At 37.1% G+C, this 19985-nt stretch overlaps 1 protein-coding gene across 2 annotated transcripts in view; it reads left to right on the top strand.

Moving 5' to 3' along the window:
- Positions 1-19183, top strand: part of IQGAP1 (IQ motif containing GTPase activating protein 1) — a 62349-nt gene extending 43166 nt beyond the window's left edge. Inside the window, exons 20-38 of one of the 2 annotated variants that reach the window (XM_026047287.1) lie at positions 449-532; positions 1333-1404; positions 1494-1563; positions 2150-2358; positions 2972-3127; positions 3284-3447; positions 4586-4810; positions 5656-5796; positions 5914-5998; positions 8264-8496; positions 9214-9346; positions 9697-9799; positions 11408-11543; positions 12227-12314; positions 12755-12967; positions 14019-14185; positions 15642-15764; positions 16538-16646; positions 18279-19183. In XM_026047287.1, the coding sequence (XP_025903072.1) occupies positions 449-532; positions 1333-1404; positions 1494-1563; positions 2150-2358; positions 2972-3127; positions 3284-3447; positions 4586-4810; positions 5656-5796; positions 5914-5998; positions 8264-8496; positions 9214-9346; positions 9697-9799; positions 11408-11543; positions 12227-12314; positions 12755-12967; positions 14019-14185; positions 15642-15764; positions 16538-16646; positions 18279-18392 (2625 nt within the window). In that variant the 3' untranslated portion in view covers positions 18393-19183. The remainder of the gene's footprint in view (positions 1-448; positions 533-1332; positions 1405-1493; positions 1564-2149; positions 2359-2971; positions 3128-3283; positions 3448-4585; positions 4811-5655; positions 5797-5913; positions 5999-8263; positions 8497-9213; positions 9347-9696; positions 9800-11407; positions 11544-12226; positions 12315-12754; positions 12968-14018; positions 14186-15641; positions 15765-16537; positions 16647-18278) is intronic. The other variant, XM_026047288.1, reaches the window with a different exon arrangement.
- Positions 19184-19985: the final 802 nt, after the last annotated feature.

Below are 19985 nucleotides of genomic sequence, written 5' to 3'. Positions count from 1 at the left end.
GTAGAGGAGTGTGGAGGATTGAGGAGATGAAAGGATATAGTATAGCATTCAGTGGGAACTTGGGCACTGTCAGGAGAACAATCAAAAAATCTTTCTCCGGTGTCGTTACTGGAATATATGTAAATACATGCTTTGTACATGATCATGAGTTTATTTTCTGGGCAATATTTGTATTCATTTCTGGCTAAACTATACGTATACACGTGTGTGTATGTTTGACTGCATGAATATTTTTTCTATATCAATATTTTTTATTTTATATATATAATTTTAACTCACAGATGTGAGAGTATATGTTTATATACATTAAAAAAAAATTTCAACTGATTAAATTAACATCCTCTCTGTTTATGCATAGTGATTAGGTCCTTCCAAAACTCGTCCAACTTTCATTCTGAGTATTAGTAGCAGGAAACATAAAGCAGATGAGCATGTTTTCTGTTTTCAGTCGCAATGGCGTGGCTACAAGCAGAGGAAGGCGTATCAAATTCGTTTAGATTATCTGCGAGCACACAAGGATCAAGTAGTGAAGGTACACTTCTGGGGGGGAAGCTATTCCAAATGCAATAAGATAAATGCTAAAAGAAAAGAATGTTTAGATTATATGAGCTGTTCTTCGAGCCGCTGTAGAGTTTTTCACTGTTGAATTATTTCAACTATCAGGATTATTAATCATTCCTTATTGAAGCCAAGATAATGCATGAGCTTTTGTTCGTTAAAGGCACTAGGATAGACATAAGTTTTTTTGTTCTTTTGTTCTTTTTTTTTTTTGGTGGGGGAAGGGAGAAGATGGAGAAAGGGAAAGGTAGGAAGAGAGCAGGAACAGATGGGGAAGTAAAAGTAAAGAAAAGCAGAAAGTAGCAGAGGGAACGGCAATAATAGTCTTCTATTTCCTAGGAAGTGTTTCCTAACTTTGACTATTAACTTTCCTTATATACAGTTTACCCCTTTATTCAAGTTTGCTCAAGTTTATAATAAATTTGAGCAAATTTAATAATAATAATAATAGCAAATTTATTCAGTTTGTTCTCTTCATTTGTTATACTAATTTCTCTGCCCTCTTGAAATTATCGTAATTCATTTTTTGTAAAATTTATAAGTTCTTGGGATTTGCCAGTATTACAACTCAGGTGCACCTGGGACAAAAAAATACATATTTGTTGTTTTTTAACATTTTGTTTAGCGTTAGCTTTAATTCTTTCTCCCTCCCACTCTTTGCTAGTTGTTGTAGTTTTATTTCTCTGAATCCCTAGTGTTTTTATTTTGCAACCTTTTGGAAACACCTTTCTAGAGAGAAAGTTTCTATCTGAAAATTTGGATATTTTTCTATAGATTCAGTCAATGACCAGGATGTATCAAGCCAGAAGGCGTTACAGAGATCGTCTGCAATATTTCAGAGATCATGTAAGAAGCTGATCTGTTAAATTAATGCGGTACTTGGCTTTTGCATTATGCTCTGATTAGTTCAATGGCTTATTTTTTTATGATCCTAGATAAATGATGTTGTAAAAATTCAAGCGTTTATCCGAGCAAACAAAGCACGAGAAGACTACAAAACCCTCAGTAAGTATTGCCAAAAGAGTAAAACTTGTGTGCCTTGATCCTATATCTGCCAAGGATGTTGTTGTTGTATTCTGTAACATCAAGACAGTTTTGAAGAGCAATGGGGGTAAAACTGGTAGGGTAAGTGTAGTGAGTATGGTGCTCTTGAGGCTGAAGGGAAACTTGATTCCAGACTGCTTTTATTGCTCTGAAATAGAACTGCAGCTTTTGAATCAACTTCAGCAGTGTGAGCTATCCTAGGCTGATATTTACTTGATTCTTTGCTGTTCGTTTCTCTTGTAATGTAGCCAAAACAGGAAATTTAAAATGTGAGAAATTGTTCACACTTGGTGGTGGTAGCTTTGTCTCAGCCAGACTGCTCCCTCTTGTGACATCTAAATGCAGATGAGGCAGACATTAATTTCTAGTGTGTTGCCAAGAGAGACTGTGAAGTCTCCATCTTTGGAGATAACCATAAGCCACCTGGACAGGGTCCTGGGCAGTGTACTCTAGGTGACCCTCTTAAGCAGGAGAATTTGACTAGATAATCTGCAAAAACAACCAGTCTGTGACTCTGTCTGCTGATGGTTTTTTAACCTATTTTTAGTCAATGCTGAAAACCCCCCCATGGCTGTGGTACGGAAATTTGTTCACTTGCTTGATCAAAGTGACCAAGATTTTCAGGAGGAGCTCGAGCTTATGAAACTGCGTGAGGAAGTTGTAACTTTGATCCGATCCAATCAACAACTGGAAAATGACCTCAATCTGATGGACATCAAAATTGGGCTGCTAGTGAAAAACAAAATTACATTGCAGGTAGGAAATGTGCAAAAAGAAAAGCAGTTACAAATTGAACTGAGCTGGGTTGCAGTTAAGAGGGGGAGCTCCTGGCCTTTGTTGCTCAATTGCCCTAGGACAGCTGAAAGTATTGCCCAAGATTCGAAAAGTTTAGCAAATAAAATAATTTTTAATTACCTATTCTATTCACCTTTACAGAGATGTACTTGACACAATCTTTCTGTCAGTTTTTATTTCAGTCCACTCATTTAATGCAAAAACCCAAAAGTTCTCCTGTGCAAGGAGAAGAAATATGGTGCTTTAAAAACAAAGGAAATTGGTATTTGTTGACTAAAGGAGACCGAGTCTGTTACTCGGTTAATGTGGGGCGGGGGATTGGAATTACAAAACAAATCAACAGCCCCTCACTCCAGAGGGGCAGCTTGCTGATATAGCTGAGGAACACATGACAAATTCAGGAAATCAAGCATAAAGTACAAAGACTGCTATAACATAACATGCTCCACTTTGATATCATTATGCATACCTTCACCCTTTCTTTCTGTGTATGGGAGTAGTAGGCTCTCATATGCAGCTGTTCCCATTACTGCATTATTGCTAAATATTTAGAGTGGAATCTATCCCTTTCTAGGATGTTGTTTCTCATAGCAAAAAACTTACCAAGAAGAATAAGGAACAGCTTTCTGACATGATGATGCTGAATAAACAAAAGGGAGGTCTAAAGGCTTTGAGCAAAGAGAAGAGAGAAAAGCTGGAAGCATATCAGCATTTGTTCTATTTACTTCAGGTATGTACTTATATTGTTGCTGTTAGAGTATTCAGTAACCTGCTGTCATAGAGGTTTTTTTTCCCCCCCCCGCCCCAGTCAGGCCTTGCTTACACATTATTGTTTTTGCTGTGTCTGGCTTCCCAGCGATTATGTGAATTTCCCTTGTTTTTGCAGACTAATCCCACCTATTTGGCCAAGCTGATTTTTCAGATGCCTCAGAACAAATCCACAAAGTTCATGGATTCTGTGATCTTTACACTGTACAACTATGCATCCAATCAGAGAGAGGAATATCTGTTGTTGCGTCTTTTCCAAACAGCATTGCAGGAAGAGATCAAGTATGTGGTAGTATATGGCATAGCCTTGTTGATGAATCAGTTCTCAGAATTTCTAGAACCGAGGTGGCTTTCACATGATCTCATGCTAATATGCAGATAATTTTGAAGTGTCCCTTTTTTCAGTTCTTTCCATTTTATATCTGCTCTTAATGCAATCTAGAAAGGAGGAGGTGAGCATGTCCATTAAGGATGGAGGCTCTCTACTGTAGTCAAGATTTTGCTACCCAAGAAAGCAATTTCCTTCCTGCTTGACCTAGTGCAAAGTTATCGTAACCTGAATAATGTTTGATTATAAAAACCTCCAGTAAATTGCCCTTTTTTTTTCTTTTTTTTTTCCTTTCCTTCCCTAGAGCTCCCTTTGCTAACTAGGGAAAGAGATGCAGTAAGCATGTCTTTATTTTTTAACTGGCTTTTGAAAACCTAGTGATAAGAATGCTGAAACCAAGGAGTTGTATTATTTGGTTGGCTCACTGAATGTCGGTCTTGGGGAACCTGGCTGTCCTCTGGAATATTTTATTTGATCGGTTGAGCATTAGGAGTTTGGTGGTATGACTGCATGTCATGACTGCAGTTCTTTTTAGTGCAGAGTTGCACAAGTTGCTTGAGAAGAATGTGTAGTAAAAAAAAAAAAGGGGAGAAAAAAAAAGAAACTATTCCAGCATTTATTTAGAGTTTGTTTTATGCCCTGAAACAAATCACTGCCAAAAGAGTTTCGTTATTGTTTAAATTCACGTTCGGAATAGTTCAGGAAATTGCAGATGTCTCTCTGGTGCTGTATTTGCTAGAGGAATGGCTTTTGTTCTGGTAGCTTGCTTATTTTGAACATACATAAACTACCCTCTGTTCTTTTGGTATTTTTGTTGTCAAATGAGGTATGTAGTTGAATTAGCATCAGTTGTCATTAGTTTGGCCACTTGTCACCCTATGTTGCAATTCCCAAGCAAAAGGCATGTTTCATTTGTCATCTATCTTGAAGATGATCCAGTACTACTATACAGTGTTGCAGTGTATTGCTGTATAAAGATCTTCATGCAAATGCTTCTGATTCCTGATGGTGACACTCTAACAGTTTATGCTTCGTGTAAAACTCATAGAATTAGGTGTACTTTGGATTTCATACAAATTCTTTCTTCCTCAGGTCAAAAGTAGACCAGATACATGAGATTGTGACTGGCAATCCTACTGTTATTAAAATGGTGGTAAGTTTCAACCGTGGTGCCCGTGGCCAGAATGCTCTGAGACAGATCCTGGCACCAGTTGTGAAGGAAATCATTGATGACAAATCACTCAATATCAAAACTGATCCTGTGGATATTTACAAGTCTTGGGTTAACCAGATGGAGTCTCAAACTGGTGAGGCCAGGTATGACGACTGTTTACTACTATGTTTTTCTAAACATGTCTCAGCTCCTTTTATGTTAATCCTTTCAAACTATTCTTGGCTTCATGGCATGCATCCTTCCAAATGATATGGAACCTTTTTCTCCTCAAATCAACTGTCATCAGAGAGTAAGAAAGATCATCTTTTGGCAGTGATCTTGAGGGTGTTGGAAGGAGGTCTAACTAGGAGATGGAAGAGGTACTCAAGTGTGCCGAATTGAAAGTTAGTGGTAAGATACCATCTACCCGAGAAGAGAGCATGGGAGAAAAAGTACTTGGGGATCAGTTTCATGTCAGTCCTTGTTCTTTTCATCTCTGTCCCATGCAATCTTCAATATTGTGTGCAAGCATACAGAACCTTTTTTCTTAGAGCAAAAGCACAACATCAAATTTCTTAGTCCTCACATCTTTCAAATTAGTGTCAGCTGCTGATGAGAATTAGATTGCAGAACCTCTGTGTGCTAGATGATTTTTATTTATTTGTTTGTTCAAGAGAGCCATTTTTGATTCTTTGCTTCAGTGTGTGAGCTTGAAACATCAGATATCACAGACAGCATTTTTTTTTTGCCTAGAGTGCGTATTTTTATGCTGTACTAAAGGTACAGTTTGGATATAGCTGGGTACTTTCTAACAATGTTTAATACAAAGGAAACAGCTGAAGCAAAAGCAAGAAATGCGCAGCACCTCTAGGGCCAAAAAGGTGGAATGAAGGCAGTGCTTAGCTCTTGGCAGTCAAGTGCATGTAACCTAGTCCCTTTTCCTCATTAGAATTTCTTTATAGCTCTCTCTCAAATACTCATTTTCATATATTTGATCTATTTCAAATAGCAAACTTCCATACGATGTTACACCTGAACAAGCGCTAACTCATGAAGAGGTGAGGACACGCCTGGATGCCTCAATCAGAAACATGAGGACAGTGACAGACAAGTTCTTATCTGCTATTGTTAGTTCAGTGGACAAAATCCCGTGAGTCTGGTACAACAGTACTGTTCTAGAGAAGTTACTGATGTAAAGTAATACTGTAGCAGCAGTTTTACTTGCTTTTTTTTTTTTTTTTTTTTTTTTTTCTCCTTTCTTCCAAAGTTATGGAATGCGCTTCATTGCCAAAGTGCTAAAAGACTCCCTTCATGAAAAATTCCCTGATGCTGGTGAGGATGAGCTTCTGAAGGTGAGGGCCTGAACACATTTGTGAATATCTGTTAGCCAACTGGGCTGCGGCAAGAGCATCTTGTTCTTATCCTGTGTGCACGTGTGTGAATGTGTTCTTGTGTGTGGGGAGTGGAGGGCAAAAGAGTATAGAGGTGTGTGTATACAGCTACACACCTTTTTCTTAAAGTCATTAAGGATATAAAATGTTTCACATTTGGATGTTTGATTGTTAGTTTCATACACAACATCTGAGACACAGTGTTCAAAAGAACGCAACCTCTTGCTTCTGCTTTGTTGTTAATATCTTTTGGAAGTTTGGTCCTTTAGGTTTCTGGACTTGGAGTACTCTTGTTGCTAGGAAGAAAATCTTGATTTTGCTTAGTATTGATCACGACTAGCTGGTCTTTTCTTAAAGAGACAATGTCAAGTAAAAAAAAAAAAATCCTATACTGAAAATTCTGATGTTATCATGCTCATATAACACTCTAGGTCACTTAAACAGCAATAACTAACTGCCCATGAGTTCTAGTCTGTTTTGTATTTTGCATTTCACTATGTTTGGAGAACTAGAAGTATATTCAAAATAGGTACGCTCAAATGAGTATAGCTTTCCGATTTTCACTTTTTAAAATAGCTCTCTGTAATCTCGCAGGCCTTTATGTCCATGAATCTTTTCCTTGTTAATTAAACAAACTTTTTGTCTCAGAATACTTGACAATATCTCTTTAAACTTCCCTGCTTCTACTTCATTAAAAAATATTTATCAATCTGAATGCTGTTTTCTTCTCTCTTCTAGTTCTGTGCTTTCCCATTCTGAGGCATCGATTCTTTCTATGCAGGTGAATTAATTTTTTCCATCTGTAAATTTAGGTGGAAAACTGCGATTTTTCATTAGTCCTCATGAAAACAACATAAATATCCACATAAAAGACAAAACTGCAGTATGTGCAATGGCTGCATGTAGATTTTTAGGAACAGCCACCCATGTAAGACCTTTTGTTCTATTCTCCCATCATTAAGTTTGGCTGTTATTAATATGATTTTTTTTCTCACAAACCCATTTTCTTATTACCTTCAGTGAAGCAGCTTAGACTGCTGTAATCCCACAACATAACCTGAGAGAATACAACGTTTTGCATGAAATAATTCTCAAAAAGCTGACCTGATAAGTGCTAAATAATTTCCTCTGCTGTTGAGCAGTGTCTAGGTTGTTTTCAATTTCAAGTGTCTATCTCTGTTTTCAATTGTTGGTTCAGACCCTTAATCTCTTCTGTACATTTAAGTCAAGTGGAAAACAGGAGAAGGCAAGATTCCATGACCTGTTCATCTACAAATTTATGTGAACCACCAGAAAGTACTAGACCACAATGTGAGAACAATTGTTTTATGACAGCATGTTGTGTTAATTCCTTTTTGTTGCTGGAATAATTTTTGGAAAGTATCAAATAAAGGTTTGAAATATATTTGTGAGCATATGGATGCTGTGACATCTTTATTTTTGGTTCTTTGATACTTGTTGCTGCTCACATATAACAAGTAAATTCAATTCTGAAATGTCAAATGTCATTTATCTTTTGTGCTTCTGAATTTATAACCTTAGTTTAAAATGTTTCTCAGTTACACTAGCTTCCTTTTAACTTGGGAACTGCCTTTTAAAATTTTGCTAATTTACTGTGTTATTCTGAAAAAGAAAAATGATTTGGGGAGAAAGGATGGAAAATGGCCACTGTTTTTCTTAGTTTGGCTCCTTGTTTTGCCCTGCTTTTTCACCATTTTTGGTGATTGGACATGGCAGCCTGTTTTGCTCCCTTCTCTACAGATTAGCTCTTGTTTTATATTTAGATTACAATCTCAGGTTCCTCTGTACAGCCATTGTTCTGTCCTCTGTCAAACTAACTCACTTCTGTTTTAATTCCCATGGTAAATTTTCGCATGATTATATAAGTAGTCTGTTGGTGACTTGCTAATACATACTATCCATATACTTTTTTTTATAGATTAGAGTTTAAAATCTTTATACATAGGCATTATCTGCAGCCTTGTATTCCTGCAACTAGTCATGCTTGTTTTCCCTCTTTGTGCTTACCGTGGTACTGCATCTTAATCTTCTTTACGTTGTAGATTCTTTGGGAGAGGTCATATACAGAACAGTAGAACTTTAATTTTGAAATGGGTCTACAACTTGCACAAAAATAGTTAGTCAAAGCACAGACAGGTTCAATAAAATTTACTTGTGACCTATACCTTTGTTTATTGACATATTTCTCTACTCAACTTTTCCCAGATTGTTGGCAACTTACTCTATTATCGCTACATGAATCCAGCTATTGTCGCACCAGATGCGTTTGACATCATTGATCTTTCAGCTGGAGGTCAGCTGACTACAGATCAACGCAGAAACCTTGGTTCCATTGCAAAGATGCTACAACATGCTGCATCCAATAAGATGTTCATGGGAGACAACGCACATTTAAGTCTCATCAATGAGTACCTTTCACAGTCATATCAGAAATTCAGGTAGAAGACCATAGCTGATTAGGTTGGGAAGTTTGGCAGGTGGTAACATTTTAAATAAAAAGGGGTAAAAATAAGTTATAAGTGTGATGAATTACATCTTTGTCAAATAAGAGACTGCACTCGTAGAGTTCCATGAGTATCAGTGGCAGTGGCAAATAGGTATACCTATAATTCGTAAACCACACGTAGTATATTAATGAGATTGCCAAGTCAGGTATTTTGATTTATGACATGTCAAATTTAAGGTTGCCTTTCAGGATATTTATTACCATGCTGTGGGCATAGACAATTAATATGGACATATCCCTTTTTCCTCTGTATGAACCTTGCCTCCATGTAAAAGCTACCTGGTGCTCAGAAGTGAAAGTGAGTTTGTGTTTTGCTATTTGTTTACTAACATCAACAGTTCATTCCAGAGCTCTTGTCTTAAACTTTTCAAATTTTGTAATAAATAAAAGCAAAAGCAGCTGAGAGTGCCTTGCCCTGAAGACAGGAAGGCATGTGAACACATTGCTGGGAGTCACGCACCTATCCTGAGGTTGCTGAAAACGAACCAACGTCACCGTGCTCAATAACAATAATCGTTACACTGGATTTCATGAATAGTAGCACGCTGTGAAGTAGAGAAGACTCTACTGCTTGAGTGCTTGGGACTGTCAATATGACATGTGAATCATAGAAGTATATTGATTCTTTTCTCCTCTTTTTTTTTTGAAGACGTTTTTTTCAGGCTGCCTGTGAGGTCCCTGAATTGCAAGATAAATTTAACATTGATGAATATTCTGACTTGGTGACTCTCACCAAACCAGTTATTTATATTTCCATTGGTGAAATCATCAATACACACACTGTAAGTATACATTGGTTATGTTTGTTCTTTAAGTAGCCCACACAAAGAAAATTATATTTTTGGGTTGAAAGCCAGGTTAACAAATCTAAAGGTGAAAGCTGTAATTTTGTGCAAGAGCTTGTCAGTTTATAGAATTCAGTAATTTGCTTATGTTTTTTCTGAGTTATTTTGAAAGCATGCAAGTTTATGGTAATGTATATGATGATGGCGTAGTTTTGAATGTTGATGTTGCTCCTTTGGATTTGAATAAAATAAGGACTTTTTCTAAAAGAAGACAGCTCCAAGTGAGATAATGTTGTTGACCAGAAAAAGATCTGTGTTTTTAAAAAATGAACATTTTGTTTATCTAGTTGCTGTTAGACCATCAAGACGCAATTGCTCCAGAGCACAATGATCCAATTCATGAGTTGCTGGATGATCTCGGAGAGGTTCCTACAATTGAGTCCTTAATAGGTGATCTGTTTTATTTTACTTTAAATTTATTATTGTTATTATTTATTATATTACATATTATTGACATAAATGATCCTTTTAATTTTACTTAAGAACATGTGATATTAACATAAATGTTCCTAACTGCAGTAAGGAAACAACAATAGGGAATCGCGAGAGGTTGTTTGAAAGCAGATACTGTAAGAGAACAGCAACAAATTTGTTCATTTATTCTTTCTCACAACAAAATTTGTTGCCCTGGAAGAACCACCTTGCTTCTTCCCCAACATTGTCCTCCGCTTCCCTAAATTTCTGTAAGACAAAAAGAGATTTTGAAATGTTTGTTTCTTTCATTATATTGGAGTGCCCTTCCCCAGCTTGTTCAAAAGGATTTGTTCTCCAATCTTGAGATATGTATTTGTCATGTGATATATATAATACTGAACTTTGAAAGGAACATGTGTTCTCATAAGGATTTTGGTATGGTTGGTAGGACAACAAAGAGAGAATTTTGTTCTCGTCCAATGGAGCAGAAAGGAGCTAACAATACTTTCTGATAATTTGTGACAGTTTTCTAAAACTGGATCTGGCCCTGCAGTTCACTGCCATGTGAGAACACAAACACTGGAAAATTGTATGAGCATTTCACCTTCCTTGTTTTTTCATGTTGCAGCTATTGGGAGGATGAAATCTGCTATCTTGAGGGAGGAATGTTTTGAAGAAGATGACTTAATATTAAAAAAAAAAATTGTAAATTAATTGATGAGAAAGGCCTTTTAAAAGAATGATTAATTCCTTTGATGATTAAATGATTAAAGGAATGATTAATGTTTCCAAGTATTCATGAAGAACAGAGGAAGTGTTATCTGAAAGGACCTAGATTGAGTTTAACTAGAAAGCAAACACATTTCATTTTCCCTTTATGTATTATACTGATGTAGTTAATGTTTCAGTTTTATGTTTTTTTCTGCCTCTCTGGAAAAAGGGGCAAATGTACAGAAAATAAAAGCCTGCAGAGGATTGCGCTGGCTGATCTCCAGAGGTCCCTTCCCTACCTCACTCATTCTGTGTGATCCTAACAAGTGTTCTGACAGAAGGTCAGAAACTCTATGTGTCATGTGCTCATTGCACAGTTAGAACAACAAAAATTCTTCTTGACAGAGAAGAAATTCAGAAAAAACAGAAAAATTTCTTCTTTAATAGATTGCAGAGTTGGTTTCTAATAAGGGTTTTACTCTTTGCTTTAAAAATCAATTCTACTGAAGACACAGGAAATGAGGCACACAGATATTTTTATTTAACATATTTTTGGCAAGTTGGGTAGACCTCATTAGGGAGAGACAGAGACGCTGAGATAACAGTACACAAGACATACTTTTTCATAAGGTCTACAGACTTGAGATTACAAGGTACCTTTCTCTTCCTGGCCCATGTAATGTCAGTTTTGTGAAGAAAAATCCTGTGACATATGCCAGGTAATGTTGAAAAAATATATGAAGTGTCTTTTTAACAGTGCAGGAAGCAGTGCAGTTTTTCTGTGGTCTGTTAGATAGGAAAAAATAGAAAGCTTTAGCAGTTAGAAGTGTGAAGAGAGCAATCAAATATATAACATCTTTTTCCACTTGACAGGGGAAGGATCCAGCAATGTTAATGACCCCAACAAGGAAATGCTAGCAAAGACTGAGGTTTCTCTTACGCTTACTAATAAATTTGATGTTCCTGGTGATGAGAATGCAGAGAAGGATGCAAGGACAATTCTGCTTAAGTGAGTGAGGGGTAATTGCCTAGCACATATCTCAGAGAATGAGAGTAGTAACTGAATCTTTACAGCTAATCTGCATGTGAAAATAGAATTGAAATTTAATTAAATATAAGGTGGGGCTGATACTCAAAATACACTGAACTTGTAGCCATGTCCTTTAAATGCTGTGGTTGTAAAAGCTATTCTGTTTAGTTTGCTATTATAGTAGAATTTATCTTCCTTAAAAGCTTTTTCCTTTTTTTTTTTTTTTTTTTTTTTTATTGTTCTAAAAGGGAAAACTGAGAGAAAGTAAAACTGCTGGTTGTGAGCAAGTAAGACCAAAGCAGGTATATTTTCCTGCGTGTGAATGTATTTTGCCTTAGAATTGAGGCCTCTGTGATCCAGACAGCAATACTGGGGCTGCATTGGAATATATGGGGTGATGACCCCAATGCTTAAGGGGTTACTGAGAAGCAATCCAGTGTACAGAAGAAGGACACCTTGCAGGGAACTGGTTCCTGAAAAGAAACACGCTCTTTGACGCAATGTTATCAGTGTTTCTGGTATGGCTTAAAAGTCAAGTGGCCAGCCAGTGAAAGTGCAATTTGAGAGAAATCGATGACGTTTTGTTGCTGCAGAGCAAGAATAATAATGAAGGGCTTTCACTCTTAGTTCTTTTTACCTTATTCTTCTTGGTTTCTTTGCAGTACAAAGCATTTAATTGTTGATGTAATCCGCTTCCAACCAGGAGAAACACTGACTGAAATCTTAGAAACTCCAGCTACCTCAGAGCAAGTATGAAGAAATTGTTTCTCTGTATTCTTTCTGCCCTAAGAAGTTATCATCTATCCATAGATGTATACTTGAGAATCTGCATCAAAGCTTAGTGATTATGTGTTGCAGTGGCGCTGTGGCATATTGGTGTTGGAAATATGTGTAACTGTAATGAGAAGGGAATATAGTGGAAATATATTGTATGGGTAAGATTAACTTCTTTAATAGTTGCTAAATAGCTGTCTGTCTTATCTAGAAGCCTGTTTTAAAAAGCAGGGGGAGGCTACTGCTGATTTCCATACATGAGTGTGTTTGCCAAACATGGATTTGTTGGCTCTAGTAGAGGAAGAACTGAGCAGAATTCTCTATCCTATGTTATTCTGAAAGTCAGACTGGTTACCAGTCACCTTAAAAGAACCTGTAACGTGTTGTATTTGCATTTATTTTTTTTTCCTCTCTAGGAAGCAGAGCATCAACGAGCTATGCAGAAACGGGCCATTCGTGATGCTAACACTCCTGATAAGATGAAAAAGTCTGCATCTGTAAAGGAAGACAGCAATTTAAATCTTCAAGAAAAAAAAGAGAAAATCAAGACAGGGCTGAAGAAGTTGACAGAACTGGGGACTGTGAATGCAAAAAATAAATTCCAAGAACTAATCAACGATATTGCAAAGGTACTCCCATCAGTGGTTTCCTACTAGTGATGCTTGTGTCTTTCCACAATTTGCAGTGTTACGAAACTGCTCTGTGAAGCTGTCAGAAGAAAGTTTTACATTAGTTATTATAGAGATATGAAATGTACTTTTTTTGCTGTTGAGTTTTCACCTCATTTTTTTCATTATTCAGAAAGTCATTTATCTTAATGAGAAATTTGTGTCTTCTCAAATAGTTGTGTTGCCAGGATCTCAGGCACTTTGGAAGGAAAAATGCTATAGCTTGGTGGAAGCCATAATGTACTTTTCCTTCTTTATTACTTTTCACTAATTTCAAATGTGCCTCTATAAACTCGTACAAGAAAACCTTACAGATAACATAAAGAAATCCTAAAATATAAAGAGACAAAAATCTTTCAAAATAGATCTCATACTGTTGTTCACTACTGTGTGGATAATGTGTGCTGTATCACAGATTTAATAAAGTAATGCATGAGAAAGATGATGCAGATAAAGTAAATAAGTGATCAGCCTTAGAAGCCGGATTGGAATTGAGTAGTTGAATAGAATCAAGTAGTTAATAAGCTTCAGAAATGAAAAAGGAAGTTGGCCAGGCCATGCTACACTTCTTGTTATTTAATGTATGATTAAAAATTGCTGACTAACAGAGAAAGGTGAGGAAATTTTGTCTACCAATATGACTGTGGTTTTGATTTGTAGAATTTCTTCTCTATCCAAGGAAGGTAGAGGTTGCTACAATCCTTAGATTCCTGTACTGTCAGTGTCCACTCTAGTCATTACCACTGTGACAGTGTGTAAGTTTGATAAGGCAAAAATATATTCAAATGAACTGCTGTGGAAGGTTGGTTAGTTCCATAAAAAGTCAACACAGAGAAGAGATAATGATGCTTAAACTGTGGCAAATATGGCCAGGGAATCTCACTGCAGCTCGTAGCCCAAAGCAAGGTTATTCCAAACAGTGTGCTTCACATAGTCTGTCTCAATGTGGGGGGCTTGAGCAGCTGCCAGAGAGCATCCAGCAGTGGCTATTAAATCTTTACCTGTGCTGTAGGATATCCGAAATCAGCGGAGATACCGTCAGAGAAGAAAGGCAGAGCTGGTGAAACTGCAGCAGACTTACAGTGCCTTGAACTCCAAAGCTACCTTTTATGGGGAACAAGTGGATTATTACAGAAGCTACATCAAAACCTGCTTGGATAACCTGGCAAGCAAGGGCAAGTAAGTATTTTGTGACCTTGGAGCTGTGGATCTAGAAGTTCTTCTTACAAATGACTGCCATCTGCTCAGAGGGTCTGGTCTAAACCCTTTACCAAGCCAACGGTCTTAGAGAAGGATCTTAACAATGGCAGAAAAATACCAGGGGGAAGAGTCTGAATGGAGTAAAAAAGATAGCTTTAAAAGTCCAGTCTGCCCTGTCGTTCGTTCTAGAAGCAGAGAATGAAAATAATCTAGCTTTTAAGTTCTGTATCTTTTGTTTACTTAGAAGCATTCAGTRAGATTTGTTTTATCTTTTATCCTGGAAGGAGTCGGTTATGTAAGTAGAAGACAATTCAGATGCAGGGATTTTCTTGACAAAAAGTGATACCTTTCTCCTAAATATGTCATTTTCTTTTGCTTTGACAGCTGGTAGACTATAGGCCATTGTAGGCTGAGATTATTTTTGAAAAAAAATGGTGGGGGATGTTGTTTGCCCTATTGGAGATGCCTTTCTCTGGCAACTGACTTTAGGGAAAATTTGGCCCGTAGTCAAAATTTTCAGACAACTGACATAAGCAAGAGAAATCCCCATGCGTGTCATTCTGACATAAAACAGTGGTTCCTCTGATTTTTCTTTATGCATAATGTTTTTCATCCGAACGTGCAGAAACAATTACTTGTTTTGAAGGAATTTCAGAGGTGGCCTTTTGGCCCTTGTGAATTGGAAAGGGTGAAGCAAAAAGATGTCAGATGGGGAAATTCAGGGGAATTTGAGCCTAAAGCTACTGGCATGATAAAGGAACCTACTTTAAAGTAGAATCTGAACTCTGACATAGAATGGGTCTTTATGTTTTCTCTAACAGATAYAGAAAAAGTTGAACTCTAGGACAGCAGTTGAGGATGGACAGTGAAGAAGCAGTTAGTCTAATGGGGCAAGGAGGACAGCTGTAATGGTTTGTCTCTTGGCCATGTAGTAGGAAGAGAGGTAGGAAGAGAGAGTATAAACAGCATAAACCTGTCACGATATTTATGCCTATGGCATGCATAAATATATTCAGTGTGTGTAAGTCAGCTACACTTTTTAATTTCTGTTTGGGTAGAAGTTGTTCTTACTGGTCCATTTTCAGAATACTAATAAAATGCCTTATTAAGTAGTCGAAGATCGACTTTTGCCCAATGATAAATGGGACTGTTACCTATAAAGTACCATGCCTTTTTTTTTTTCCTCGCTATTGCTTATGAGTTTTGGGGAAATAAGAAACAAAAGATGGGATGCATTAGGTTGGTTAGGTACTCTTGTTCTCATTTTCGAACTTGTAAAGAAATGGTTTCTGCCACAAATAACAGCCAAACTACAAATTCACTACAAAAAGATAGATGATGTATTTCTGCTAGTCAGTTTATTAACTCTACTGATTGTAGCCAATCCCCTAATTTCGATGTCTCTACCGATTGACTCATCATCTGTTTTTCACAGAGTCTCTAAGAAACCTCGGGAGATGAAAGGCAAAAATAGTAAAAAGATTTCTCTGAAATACACGGCAGCTCGACTTCATGAGAAGGGAGTGTTATTAGAGATTGAGGATCTTCAGGTTAACCAGTGAGTATCTCTTAAAAACTCTAACCTTAAGAGGTAAGTATCCTTCCTGAGGGAAGAGGGAAACAGGCATGTTGAATTTTTGTCTCGTAACTTGCTCAGACTTGAGAAATATAATCCCTTTATGGGCCTGCAAGGAGTCTTTATGCTCTCTTGATCTTGAAATTTATCTGAGATCATGACAGATGATCTCAGTCCTTATGGTTCAATACTGTCTGTAGTCTTAGCTCTCAAAGCCGAAGAAATTGCTTTGATTTTTTAGGTAGGCATGCCTGTATAGCGAGGGCTAGAAAATCTGACTTAGTGATTTCTTTAGAGTTTTGCTTTTTCTGGGTGAACTGGATATTTGATAGAGATTTAGCAGGAGTTTTTTAGCTTTGAGAATTTGGGATAACTTCCGTGGAATATTTAGAAGCTATCCGCTACTGTATTTTTTCCAGCGTTGATTTCTGTTTCGTGCTTTCTGCACTAAATGGGGTATTGGTACATGTGCTAAAGTGGGATGTTGATAGGCATGTGCTAAAGTATCCTTTTTCTTACTATAGGATATTTTTGCTTTCATAAACATGTGCTCTAGTAGACGTAGACTGTGTTAATTTTCCATTAATTCTGTTGAATCTGGTTGGGTTTTAAGGTCTCACTTTAAAGAGAACTAGAGTTAAGAATGGGTTTCGTGGAAATTTATTTTCAGAGTTCATCTGGTATAGTCCTGTTTGTTTCATTAGGAATTATGTGCTCAGTAATGAACTGTGGTTTTTATTTTTCAAATTTCACAGGTTTAAAAACGTGATATTCGAAATCAGTCCAACAGAGGAAGTAGGAGATTTTGAGGTAAAAGCAAAATTCATGGGGGTACAGATGGAAACCTTTATGCTACATTACCAGGTAAGAACAGTCCTCATGAACTTTGAAAATGTATAGTGTGTAAGTTCTGTGGGCTGTATATGACCAACAGTTACATTTTTGGCTTGTTAAACTCTTATTAAAATATTAATCACATACTTTTTTTGTCTGAGCAATGTCAAAAACGTACTTTAATGAACCCTTTTGGCTAAATAGATGTAATGCAAGTTTCAGACAAATTTGCTTATTGGATTTTTTTCTGCCATCATGCGATTAACTGGTTTCTTTAGCTGTCCAGTTCTTGGGACTCCTCAGTTTTTAGTTGCTCCAGGCTCACACAGACCAGACTTTCCTAAACAGCCTCCATTCTGCCTGCTATACTGATTCTGTTATGTAGCATCTCTCTCTCTACTTCTTCCACTTTTGTGTGTCCCCCCAAATGTGGTCCTCAGGCATCATTAGATTTCGTGATCACTGATGCCTCAGGGGTCTTGAAATAAATAATGTGCAGGAGTGCATCATGAGTCCACATCTCTCCTTAAACTGTTTCCTAATTGACTGCTGGGAAGCCGAGCTGCCCTGCACATCAGCTCAGGGGTGACTTTATCACTCCCTGCAACTATCTGAAAGGAGGTTGTAGTGAAGCGGGCCTCAAGTTGTGCCAGGGGAGGTTAGGGTTAGCCGTTAGGAAAAAAGCCTACATGGAAAGAGTGGTGAAGCCTTGGAACAGGTTGCCCAGGGAAGTAGTGGAGTTGCCATCCCTGGTAATATTGAGGAAACATGTAGGTGAAGCACTTAGGGGCATGGCTTAGCAGGTACGATATGGAAGGGTTTATGGTTGGACTCGATGATCTTAAAGGAGTTTTCCAACCGTTACGATTCTGTGGCCACAGAGCTCTCTTCTAGTTCATTTCAGTTCTAATTTGTTGGAGCTTCTTGTGAGCTTTTCAGTTAATTTGCCATTTTCAACATTTTAATGGAAAACAGGGCAAATAGTTTTATAATTATTTATTCCAGCATCACCCACATTGGACAGCTTAGCTAAATGCCTCCTCCAGTATGTAGAATTCAAGAGTAAGCTTGCTGATGCGATAGGTGAGGAGAGTCTTTTTGCTCCCTCTCCAATGCATCACTAACAAGAACAAGGTGTAACTAGAAATACTGCCTATATAAATACGAAGGAGACTGAATTGGCGTCATGTATGTGGAGAGGTTATTTCTTTTTGTGCCCTTGATTGCAGTGCCCTAAACTACCTCACTATGGCCTGGGCTGCTCAGCGTATAAATAAAACATTTGGCAATAAAACATTTCATGATACATTATATGGTCAGACATACAGAGAAATCCCTTCAAAAGTTACAACTTTATGACAATTATGGAAATGGAAAGCCTGGAGATGTCTAGATTTGAAAATGGGATTTCTTAACTGTTTTCCATTTCTACCCTCTTGCATGGTTTTCAATTAAATGTTTTTATAAACGGACTAAAAAATGAAGATCTCTTGTCCTAGAATGACTTTACTTCTCATGTAAATCATTCATTTTCCTAGCTTATGAGTGTCACATACTTGAAGAGAGTTATTTCTCAAAACTCCCACTCTGTTCTAGGGTCTGATTTATTCTCTGTTAACTCTGGAGGATTCCATGCTCATAAATGTGTAATCTCTTTGGCAGGATCTTCTGCAGCTGCAGTATGAAGGTGTTGCAGTCATGAAGTTGTTTGACAGAGCAAAAGTAAATGTCAACCTTCTGATCTTCCTTCTGAATAAGAAATTTTATGGGAAATAACCAACCTCTGCCAGCAAGTCTGTAAAAGGGAAGATAAAAGAAAAATCTGCACATCTTTTCATGTCTCTTCCAGCTATCAGTCAAGGACATTATGTTGAAAGGCTTGTAGCTATGTATATCGTTATATGCCCATGCCTTGCTCGAGTATATCAGATATATCATGAAGGAAGACTAAGAACCTCGGTGAATTGACAGCTCTGACTGATTTCTTGTATCTTTATGAACTCTAGCTTCTACTTTGAAGGTCCCTTGAGGGAAGATTAATTTAGACCGCATTTTTACAGGGCACTGGGTATTAACTGGGGATGTTAGAGTATATATAGGGCAACTGGGTGCTTTATTTGTCTAAGCAGTGCTTTGTAAGGCTTGAAGTGCTTTATAAGGCTTGAATTCTTGTTGCTTATATAAAGAGAAAGCTGGCACTACAGAGCAATCAGCCTGCCTCTTTCTCAAAGGGAAAAAAGTCACAGATTTTGATACTCACCAAAAATGGTCAAGATCTAAAGTTCCTATTTGTATGTGAGCTGATGGTGGTGGGAGCCAATTGCTGAGATAGAACCTTTGGGGAGACGGGAGAGTGGTTGCCGAATGATTTGTGAGTATGTACAACAGCCCAATCAAACAGCTTTAGTGATTCTACTGACTCAATTATTCTCAGTTTGTTTCTCCTAATGAAAATGTCTTTCTCCTAATGAAATTGCAATAATTTACAGTTGGCCTCTTATGTAGAGGAGACTGTATTTACCAGTACTTAAAGATCGAGGGGGTTGAGCAATTTGCAAGATGGTAGAGATATTTTAAAAAATCTGTTGCAAATGTTAATTTTCAGTGTTGCTTGCACAGCATTTGAAATATAAAATGACTCTTTTTTTCAGCTTAAAGCAGTACTCCCTATACCTGCATCTGATGCAATAAATGCTAGGCTCTGTTTGAAGAATTGCCAAAGAAAATTACTGTATTAAATAGGTCAGCTGTTAAAGTTTCATTTACAGCTATACCCTAGTCCCCTTAGTCCCTTTTTTTTTTTTTTTTTTTTAAATTCATTTTTGGTGCTGGCTGTTTCGCGAAATCTAACATATATGGGCAGACTCTTAAAAAATCTATTTTTAAAATTGGTTGTAGGTTAAAGATGTTTGTCCCAGAAACATAATCTTCCCACTTTTTTTTTTTTTTTAAGAGGGAGAGGGTAAGAAAATTTTAAGTTATTCCAAGGTTGAACTGTTTACCTTATCTCTGATCTGAACTGAATTAGTTAGTTAGGCTAGTTCGGTTCTTTTCTGATAAAATGCCACTCAGTATTTGAAATGCCATATGCTTGAGGATAACTTTTTCTGTATTCCTTTAAGAGTTAAGTATATATTTCAGTGTGGCAATGCCTAAAATTCATTTAAAAGTATTTTAATATTGGTACATGATTTTCCTAACACCAGAAGTTCCTCCTCTTACATACCAAAATTAAGAAACATATTTGTAGTGTAGATCATCTTCTGAAAAAGAAAAACCTTAGAATTGAATTTCTCCCGATATCTGAAGAAGATGTGAGAAGTAGGAATAGATTTTGCATAGATTTTAGCTGCTTCTGAATTCGATATA

The sequence above is a fragment of the Nothoprocta perdicaria genome, unplaced genomic scaffold (assembly GCF_003342845.1).
Source record: "Nothoprocta perdicaria isolate Ctin4 unplaced genomic scaffold, notPer1 scaffold_489, whole genome shotgun sequence".
NCBI classification, from domain to species: Eukaryota; Metazoa; Chordata; class Aves; order Tinamiformes; family Tinamidae; genus Nothoprocta; species Nothoprocta perdicaria.
Note: the sequence above shows the minus strand (reverse complement) of the source record. Positions and strands in the feature narration are given on the sequence as shown.